The 10704-nt window shown below is 40.3% G+C and overlaps 1 protein-coding gene across 1 annotated transcript in view; it reads right to left on the bottom strand.

Annotated features, from left to right (window-relative positions):
- The window catches only part of ST7 (suppression of tumorigenicity 7), a 428986-nt gene that overhangs the window by 39622 nt on the left and 378660 nt on the right, over positions 1–10704 (bottom strand). The window contains exons 11-12 of the mRNA XM_042782770.1: positions 2836–2908; positions 1287–1389 (exon numbers count right to left, since the gene is read on the bottom strand). Coding sequence (XP_042638704.1) covers positions 1287–1389; positions 2836–2908 — 176 coding nt within the window. The remainder of the gene's footprint in view (positions 1–1286; positions 1390–2835; positions 2909–10704) is intronic.

Raw genomic sequence — 10704 nt, 5'->3', positions numbered from 1 at the left:
ATATATACACACACACACACACACACATACATATATATATGTGTGTGTGTGTGTGTGTGTATAATAGCATCCTATGTACAATCCCTAAGTCTACAGATACATGTTGTTCATTATCTACTAGAACTAGAATGGACAAATAAACCCTTATACAAATGTGGCACTGTGCACTGCTCTTCAATATCCAGTTATGTGAAAGGATGACATTGATTTGAGTAAAAGCTCAGGAATGATATTAGATCACTTATCTCTGTCACCGTGAATATCAACAAAATAAATTAAAATAGGAAACTCCATAAATCATCATCACACATACACGCATATACAATACACACACACACACACACACACATCACCCTTTTGCTACATTACTGTAACAATGCAAGAGGAGGAAAACCTTCCTTTGTCATTTTTCACCAATGTAAGTCCTTAGCAGACATCCTGCCAACAAAGTTTTCCTTGTACTCCCTGAGGCAAACCGCAGGAATAGTTTCTTAGAGGTCAAAATATGCTTTTCCCAGAAATATCCAGAAACTGAAAGAGGCCCTCAGTTAATGTGCCTATCAAGTAGCAGGTACTCAGGTAAAGGTAAATCATAAATATAAATCCATCTCCTGAATACACTGGTAGAGAAATATAGAAACAATTATAGAAATGAAAAATAGATTTGATGCCCTTATAATCAATTTTAGAAAAGTATGTGGGAAATAATGGGTACCTATAAATTGTCAATTGTGCAGCTAACAAGACACAAATATTTCCTACCCTGTATGCCTATCAAAATGGCACCCACAAATTGAAATAAAAATACTTCTTCACACTTTTGAGGTTTTCCCCTATTATTTTCTTCCCAATACTGACTATGTTTTATTTATAGAGACATGGAAAGCAACCTTAGTATTTTTTTTTATTACTTTTATACACAACAAGGTTAACTTCTTGGATTGAATTCTAAGTGAGGACTGGTGTGAAATTCCTATCAAATGCATCAACACCCTCGGGATCCTTACATTTTGACAATTCCAGACTTCCTGACCTGGCCTGCCTAAGCCAGGCCCATCAATTTATCCTTATTATGTGAAGCCCAGAATTGGCCCCAAAGCCTCTCAACTGTAGCTTTTAAATACTTAAAAATGAGGCTAATGACGATGGACTATACAGTGCCTCAACATTTGTTGGTTGCAATTCATTCTTTTAATAACTGGGCGTATTGGAAACATGACACTGTGGTCAGTGAACACCTTCTCTGCTATCATAACGAGCTCCTGAGGGGGATTCCACACACTCACTTTTGGCACATGAGGATTGAATTCCACAGCTCTATGAATGGCCTCTACCGCATTCATCTCTGCTGTGCTCAGCCCCCGCCGAGAGGCAGCCTCCGGAGAGAACCTGAAAAGCAGAAAGACAAAGACCGTCCAGTTGGGACCACTGCTTGGGCAACAACCTGGAAAGGCATCTATACATCAAGGGCCCATAAAGTCACAGCGAGCCAATGGCATGAGCTCTCAGACCTCCACTACATGGAACCTCTGAGTGACCCCTCAGACCGAGGCCAACAAAAACCCCAGCAGAAGCAGAAAGCGTGCTTGCATCTAATGGCGGCAGGAATTAGATTCAGCTGTCAAGTCTCTCTGTCTAAATCGCTAGTCTAACTGTTCTAAGAGGTACCTGCTTAGGTCACAGGGCAGCGGGGGGAGGACTGACAAGGGCAGACAGTGCAGGAAAAAGAGGGAGCTATGTTACAGGAGAGCGCACTTGGTTAAAAACAGAACTGGGGAGAATTTTAAAGGGGGCTCCCAACCCGATGTCAGTGCTGCGGTGGAGGGTTAAGTTGCTGCAGCTTCAGCAGCAGGCGAGCCTGTGGGGGGCCGTTCCGGCAAGGGGGTGTGCATGCCCAAAGTGTGGGCAAGGCACCTGCCCAGGTGAATGAAAAAAACCAGACCATGCAATCTCTTTCTCACCTCACACCCAGGGCTAACTCCAGAGCTGTGCTTGGCAGGCAGACACCACAGGGAAAGCTGTGACAACCCTGGCCCTGCCCTCCCAAGCTGGAGTCGCTGTGTAGGGAGAAAAGATGTTGCAGTAGGTACTGGCGATCTACAGGATAAAAAAAGAATGAAAGAAAATTACTTCGGTCTTGAAGTGCACACACACTGAACAGCAAACCTGTCTGACATAGCAGAGGCTGTTTTCTGTTTCTGTTAACTGCTTTTCAACACTACAGAGGGACTGGCCCAGGAAGGGTAAGCATTTGTGAACTCAAAAACACGTAAGGCATCTATTCTCTTTCACTGCCAGTCATCCTTAGGTGCTTAAGGAAATTCTCTATGTCACAGCCACCTGCCTGTAAAATGGGCAAACGGCAACTCAAATTAAATGGGCCCTGGTGTGGGGAATGCTGCTGGAATTGATAAGGCGAGGAATGGGAGCTGACCATCACCTTGGCCATAGTACATGTTTCCACAACTACTACCCAACTGTGGACTGCTGGAGAGGAATATGCAAAAAGTGAATAAAAGGAAAGCATTTTGTGTGAGTCCCAAGCAGGCCTTTTGGTATCTACTGTCTGGTTAAAAAAAGAAAAAAATAGTCACCTCAGAGGCATAGAATTTCATATAAACCCCTCTTTAGGGACCCATACACCCTTGTGGTACCTGGGGATACATATTTTCTCCTTTTGAGAGTGAAAGAAAAGATCAGCAGGTTTTGGAAAATGCATGCTCATAAGCAGGGATCGTATAGACTAAGAGAAACTTCCAGAGAAAGCCCTCCGAGGCAACACATGTCCTTAAGTCAGGGCAGGCATTAGGACCGCAGAAGTTATTATTCACTTACTTGTCAGAGACAGCTCTTGCTTTGAGCAAGGCAGCTGTGTAGCATATTGTTGCCGACTTTGGTAAGCTTATATCTGTTAGAGAAAAAAGAAAAAGAAAGTAGGGACTCTTGTAAATTTGCAAAAACAAAGGGCAATGATTTTTAATATATTTTTAAATCACGTAAGCATTTTAATCAAATAAAAAAGCATAAATAGGTGATAATTTTAATGCATAAAGTACATAAGAATGTCAACTGTTTCTTTAAGTATTAGGTGGTGTGTGAAACTAAGGATAACTCATATTTTGGTGAATAATTCATGTTTAAAACCTATAATCATGTCTGCATTTTCACACAGTGAGTTTATTTAAAGCAGAGAATATATAAATATATAAATTTATATAATAAGTGAATACTCCTGATATCATGAAAGGAAAACATGAGTTCAATGTTCACTTACAAAAATTTTCAACAAATGCTAATGTGAAGAACAAAATACTACCTAGATTTAAAACAATCAAACAAACAAACAAAAACCACAGCTAAATAAATTATTCTGTAGTGGATAGATTTAAACCGTATTTTAAAAACTCCTTTGCATTAAATTTTAAGAATCTTATATTCGGTTTTTAATAGTATATGTTAAACATGTGAAAGTCAAAGGGACACACATACATCCATATATATACATATATATATATCAAAGGGATATATATACATATACTTTTTTTAAAAATCATGCAATTTTTGTTTATTCAAACTTGTGACAAACCTTTTTTGATATGAAGCCTAATTTATCTCCCAGAAAAATGGTTCTTTCAGTTTGTATAGCACATCTCAGATGAGAGGAAGGGACAAGTGTAAGTAACAGATTCAGGTAATGAGTTGACAAGGAAATAAAAATACATGGTACAATTAAGTATACCTCTATAGTCAAAGAGGGTAGTCTCTTTTGGGGAAAATTATTTTTTAAAAATTTTTATTGTGATTTGGGTGAAAGTTTACAGAGCAAATTCATTTTCCATACAGCAGTTCACATACACTTTGTCTCATGACATTGACTGCAATTTCCCACATTGCAACAGCTCTCTTCCCACTTCCTCCCCACAGTTAGCACTTCCCTGTGTACTTCCCTCCGACGCACTCCTGCCTGCCACCCCCAGGAGTCTCCTTGTGCATACACAGCCCTTCTCCCATGATAGATCTCTCAAAGGAGTGTATCTACCTAATGTAAATGCTTGTCTTTTGTTTGACTGGAAGCCACAGGAGGGGGTTCAATTCCAGACCTGAAGGGCAGCTAGGGGCCATAGTCTCAGTGGTTCCATCAGGCTCGATCAGACTAGCAAACCTGGCCCCCCCTTTTTTTCTTTGAATAATTTTGAGTTTTGTTTCACATTGTTCTCTCACTCTATCCAATATCTCCTACATAGATCCCCCTCCAAGTGGTTGACAGTGGTAGCCAGGCACCATCTATTTCTTCTGATCTCATAGTTGTATAGGCTGAGGATCTCATGGTGTACCAGTCACTTGGACTAATTGTTTCCACGCATCTTTGGTTTTCTTCATTCTTCTTTGCTCTGGACAAGGAGAGACCCATTGTTGCATCCTGACGGGGGTTTGCAAGTTTTTAAGATCCGAGTTGCTACTCACCATTGTAGGATGTGAAACAATGATTTTGTGTAGTATGTTATGCCAACTGAGTTTGATGTCCCCTGGGACTATGGTCCTGAGCGCACAGGTCCAACTACTTGCTCCCTCTGGGTAGCTGGCTGTGGCCATGAAGTGACTACAGCCCTTGTCCTTTGTCAACTCTACTATATACCTGTGAATTCTTACAGAACATACAAATACACTTGTAGAAACATTGTCTGCCAACCCTACACATGGTCATAGGCACATTCTCCCCAGCACATACCTAATGGTTCAGCCTGTCCACCCATCTATCCACCATCTTTGTTGTCTGCACCTTCCATGTACCTCTCTATATCTTCCTTTTCCTCAATGGCACTGTGTTGATCATTTACATTTGGTACATTGCCCTTCTCTTCACCCAAATCAATACTTGTCTTTATCTATCTATCGGTGTTCCCTCCCCACCCCTCCCCTCCCAACCAACAAAGAAAATTCCTTCCACATAGAAACCTTTCATTGACTTTTTACAATAATGGACTAATATTTGTCCTTCTATGATTGACTTATTTCACTCAGGATAATGTTTTCCAAGTTCATCCACGTTATGCGGTGTTTTGCAGATTTTACATTATTCTTTAGGGTTGCATAGTATTCTACTGTGTGTATGTACCATAGTTTGGTTATCTATTCTTCTGTTGATGGGCACCTAGGTTGTTTCCATATTTTTGCTATTGTAAATAATGCTGCGATGAACATGGGTGTGTATATATCTGTTCTCATCTTGGCTCTCACTTCTTTAGGATATGTACCTAGTAATGGAATTGCTGGGTCAAATGGTATTTCTAATTTCAACTTTTTAAGGAATCGCCGCCATACTGCTTTCCACAGTGGTTGTATCATTTTACAGTCCCAGCAGCAGTATATGAGAGTCCCAATCTCTCCACATCTTTGTCAGCATTTGTTATTTTCTGTCTTGTTGAACTTTGCTACTAGTGCTGGGGCAAGGTGGCATCTCATTGTGGTTTTGAATTGCGTCTCTCTAACAGGTAATGATCATGAACATTTCCTCATGTCTTTGTTGGCCTCCAGAATATCCTCTTTGATGAAGTGTCTATTCATGTCTTCTGTGCTTTTTTAAATTGGATTATTTGTCTTTTTGTTGTTGAGGTGTTGGAGTTTTCTATAAATTTTATAGATAATCTCTTGTCAGATATGTCATTGCCAAATACGTTTTCCCAATCCATAGGTTCTTCTTGTAGTCATTTGGAAAAGTCTTTGTAAGCACATAAAAATTTAATTTTCAGAAGGTCTCACTCATCTAGTTTATCTTCTGCTGTTTGTGCATGTTGGGTTATGCTTGGTAGTCTGTTTAGGCCATGTATTAGGGCTCTTTAGGGAATTTTTTTTTTTTTTTAATCATGATTCCACTTCTCACCAGAAATAAGATGGATTAGTAATTTTTAACACTTGCCACGAAATTTACAATATGAGAAAGAAATTTTCCTTAATTTAGAACAGGTAAAAACATGCCATTTACAGCTCTTGTACTCCTGGTCATTCTAGGTTAAAGGAATCTAACACCTGGAATGCCTTGCAAGTGTCTTTGAAGGACTGTTTAGAACTGAGAAAGGATTCCAAGAGAATCTAAAAGGAAAGTCTCATAATTAGCCAAGAGATAATATGACAATGATTTCATAAAAGAGAACTAATCCCACATCCGCTAAGAAGTATTTATCATCAATTCCAGCATGAGGAATTTCTGTCAGGGAAATTTCAATGGCACTGACAAAATACAAATTATCATAGAAAATGCCAGGAGGAAACTGAAATGGAAAAAGGTCTTTATAACCCAGATCTCATACACTATATTCAAACAAAATTTCACCATTATATGCACAATATAGAATGAGGTGCTTATGAGTAAGTGGAAAAAATAAATGTTGGACATTTGTGAATTTATCACCTTGCTTTGCCAATATAAACAGCAGCTTCCCCAAGTGAAAAATCTATCTGGGAACTAAATATCTTGTTTTCTAGGGTCTACTTGCTACTGGAAGATGATAAAAACCTGTAGATAATAATACATGCTCTATTAAAAGTTCAGAATTTTTATTTAAAAATTATCCACATTTCTGTTACCACTCACTGTCAATTATTTTCTTTTAACTGTAACAACAATAATAACTCTTTGGTTAGAAGAGACTATACTCATGGCAATTTATCTCAAAGGAGGAAGAATCACTCCAAATAAATTGATCCTAGATAAGTTTTCTGTCAGGAAATCATCTTATGTGTTAATGTAACAGTTTTGTTTATAACATTTAAAAAATTATGCTCATCTTTCTGCAGATCATTTTGCTATGTAAACCAAAAGCTTTAACATTTTGGATATCCAGCAATGCCACTCCAAGGACTAAGGATGTGATGGGAATTCATTATCACGAATGTGCATGGAGATTTAGCTTTCCGGATGTTCATTACAACATTGTTTCTAATGGGGGAAAACTGGCACAATTTAAATGTTCAATCATAGGAGACTGCTTAAGGCACTATACGGTCACAGAGTGCAATTACTCTAGGTGGTCAGGAGACCACATGGTAGAAAGTATTTTATGATCTGGGGAAATGTTACATTGTTGAGCACACATCAGTAAGTCAAACAAGCTTACAGAAATCATTATCTCACATTTATGTTTAAAAGCACTTATATGCATAGAAAGAAAAAAAATTGGAATAATAAATACTAAATGTCAATATTGTTTACTTCTGGGTGGTCAGCTTATAGGATTTCTTTCCCTACTCTTTATCTTAGGAGCTCTGGTAGCATAGTGCCTAAGGCAGTTGAGTGCTAGCCAGAAGGCTGGCGGTTCAAACCCACTGGCCACTCCTCAGAAGGAAGATGGGGCAATCTACTTCCATAGTGATGCTGCCTCAGAAACCCCAGGAAGGCTTGCTAAGAGTCGGGTGCGGCATGTAACAACAACAACAACAACTCTTTATCTTATTTTCTAAGCTTCCTATTATATGGAATACAGTAACAGTGATTTTTTTTCCCCAAAAGGATAATGATGATGCCAAAAGGTAGGATTCTGTTTGATAAAATGTGAAGCAAACTCATGGGTAGAGCTGGACACAGACAGACAACAGTGGAATTTCTGATCAGAAGTGCCATGTGCCTGCAGATTTGTTGAGTGCACTTATACACACTGTTATGAAAATTAGTGTACGTGTTCCTTTTGTAGTGTGTCTGGTATAGGGCAGTCGCAGTTCATGATATTTTAATCTAATTATCAAGAAGACTTGGTGGTGCAGTGGTTAAGCACTTGGCTGCTAACTGAAAGATCAGCGGTTTGGACCCACCAGCTACTCTGCAGGAGAAAGATGAGGCCATCTGCTTCAGTAAAGATTAAAAACCCAAAACTTGCTGCCATCGAGTCCATTCTGACTCATAGTGACCCCCATTGGGTTTCCGAGGTGGTAAATCTTTATGGAAGCAGATTGCCCAGTCTTCCTTCTGCAGAGTGGCTGGAGGGTTTGAACCACCATCCTTCTGGTTAGAAGTCAAATGCCTCAGGCACTATGCCACCAGAGCTCCTGCCTTGGAAATCCTATGGGAAGTACTACTTTGCCCTATAGGGTCACTACGAGTTGAAATTGACTCAATGGCACCAGCTTTTGTTTTTAATCTAGTGAACAACTAGTATCTGAGTCAGAGGCAGGAATTGCGTATTCTGGCTCACTTGTAGAAAAATCATACACATTTCCTGCAGGAGAGAGGTGATTATTTGGGGCCACTTGCCTCATATGCACTATCTCCTTGGTTTTTTTTTTAAAGGTGAGGGAACCTAACTTGCTGTGGTCAAGTCCCTTCCGGCTCATGGCGACCGCCTGTGTGTGAGTGGAGAGCCACGCTCTGCAGGGTTCCCAGTGGTTGATGTTTTGGAAGCAGCCACTAGGTCTCCCCCCAGGTGCCTCTTGGTGGACTTGACTCCCCAGCCCTTCCCTCAGGAGCTGAGCATGTTAACCATCTGTGCCACCCGCGGGCTTAAAAAAAAAAAAAAAAGAGCTCATACTTGGTTACTGTTCTGGTTATAATTTCTTCACTTTTTATTTTAAATAAGTATAAGCTCACAGGAAGTTGTAAAACTAGTACATGCCTTTCACTCAGCTTTCCCCAATGGTGGTATCTTATATAGCTGTAGTACAATATAAGGAGCCAGGAAACTGACAGGGACAGCACTATTAACTGGAGTACGGACCTTGTTCACCATTTTTAGCATACATTTCTGGGTGTGTCTGAGTTCTAGTGTTGTTAGGAACCTTCAAGTCGATTCCAACTCACAGTGACCCCAGGTGTGCAGAGTAGCATGTATCATTTTTTTAACTGCTGCATAATACTCCAGAATGTGGATATACTCCAGCATGTTTTCTATTCTCTTGCTAATGAATATCTGGATTTTCAGTTTAGGGCCATAATGAATAAAGGTGTTGTGACCATTCTTGTACAAGGTTTTTTTTTTTTTTCTCAAACATATAAATTCATTTCTCTTGGATGTATACCTGGAAACATTATAATTCTGAAGGTAGATATATGTTTACCTTTACTTGGAAACTCCAAAGTGGTTGTATGAAGTTTGCAAGTATGTTGATGGAAGTCAGGCAAGTGGTGACTTCATGGTTGGAGGGCAGTTATCGGCAGAAAAGGGTATGAGGCTACCTTCTGGGATGATGGAAAGTTTTATATTTATTCTGAGTGGTGTTCACATGGGTGTACACATAAGTGACACATCTATACACTTAAGATTGTGCATGTTGCAAGCAGCCATCTAAAATGCAACAATTGGTCTCTCCTTGTTCGGAGCAAAGAGAGATGAAAAAGACCAAAGACACATGGAAACAATTACTCCAAGGGACTAGTGGACCATGTGAACCACAGCCTACATGATCTTGAGACCAGAAGAACTAGATGGTAGCCAGCTGTCACTGTGAACCACTTGGAGAGGAATCAGTGTAAGAGATTCTGGATAGAGTGGGAGAAAAATGTGGAACAAAACTGAAAATCATAAAAAAAGACCAGCCTTACTGGTCTGATAGAGACTGGTGAAACTCCCGAGACTATGGCCCCTAATCACCCTTTGGACCTGGATTTGAATTCAATACCATGGCTTCCAGCCAAACTATAGATAGGCATGTAAGGTTAACATTTACCAGGTAGGTACACTCTCTTACAATAATCAACCATGGGAGATCAAAAGGACAGTATTTTACACAGGGAGATAGCTCAGAGGTGTGTAGGAAAGAAGGACACAGGGAAAAGGTAACAACAGGGGGTAAGTGGGAAGAGAGCTGTTATGTTATGGTGATTGCAATCAGCATCATGAAACAAAATGTGTGTGAACTGTTGTATGGAAAATGAATTTGCTCTGTAAACTTTCACCCAAATCATAATTTAAAAAAAAGATTGTTCATGTTACCTCAATATAATATTTATACCTCAAAAAAAAAATACTTTTTCAAAACTGTAATTCTGTGGTTCCAGTCCCCTTTGCCTTTTCTGCCCTCTCCCTGCTTCCCACCTTGATGCTTGTGGGGCGTGGCCTGGGTTCCCTCTCCTCACCTGGCTCCCTGCGGCTGACTCCTTGATCTGTTCCGGTCCCCTTTGCCTTTTCTGTCCTCTCCCTGCTTCCTGCCTCACTGACTATTCTTAGGTCCCTGGAATCTGAATGAGAATGCTATCACTCCAGGGGACTGGAACAGATTGAGGAGTTAGCCACAGGGTCCAGGTAAGGGTGGCTGGAGGGGTTTCCAACAGCTAAGGAAGACAAACTTGTCTGTTAGCTTGTCCTACTGTGGTGATGTGTTGCTGTGAGTCTTGAGGCTGTGCCACTGGTGTTCCAAACCCAGTGGGGTGCACCTGTTGCACAGGTATCAGCCGGCTTGCAAACTGAGACAGACTAGGAAGAAGGAGGAGGCCATCCACTTCTCAAAAAATTGGCCAGGGAAAACCTTATGAACAGCAGAGAAACACTGTCTGATACATTACTGCACAACTTTATTAACAGTCCAGAAACATTGTCCAATACAGAGGAGGAAGATGAGTCACTTAGCTTAGAAAGCTCTCAAAGTAGGACTGGGCAAGAGCTGCATTATCAGAGTAAAATCCACCTTACTCATATGGATAAGGTAAAGCTTTTGAGACCTCCATTTGCTGACAAAGCACCACTCAAATGAAGGAGAAACAGCTGCAAACATCCATTA

The sequence above is a fragment of the Orycteropus afer genome, unplaced genomic scaffold (genome assembly GCF_000298275.1).
Source record: "Orycteropus afer afer isolate SDZICR_OR568_19922 unplaced genomic scaffold, OryAfe1.0 scaffold00462, whole genome shotgun sequence".
Classification (NCBI taxonomy): Eukaryota; Metazoa; Chordata; class Mammalia; order Tubulidentata; family Orycteropodidae; genus Orycteropus; species Orycteropus afer.
This window is presented reverse-complemented; position numbering and strand designations above follow the sequence as displayed.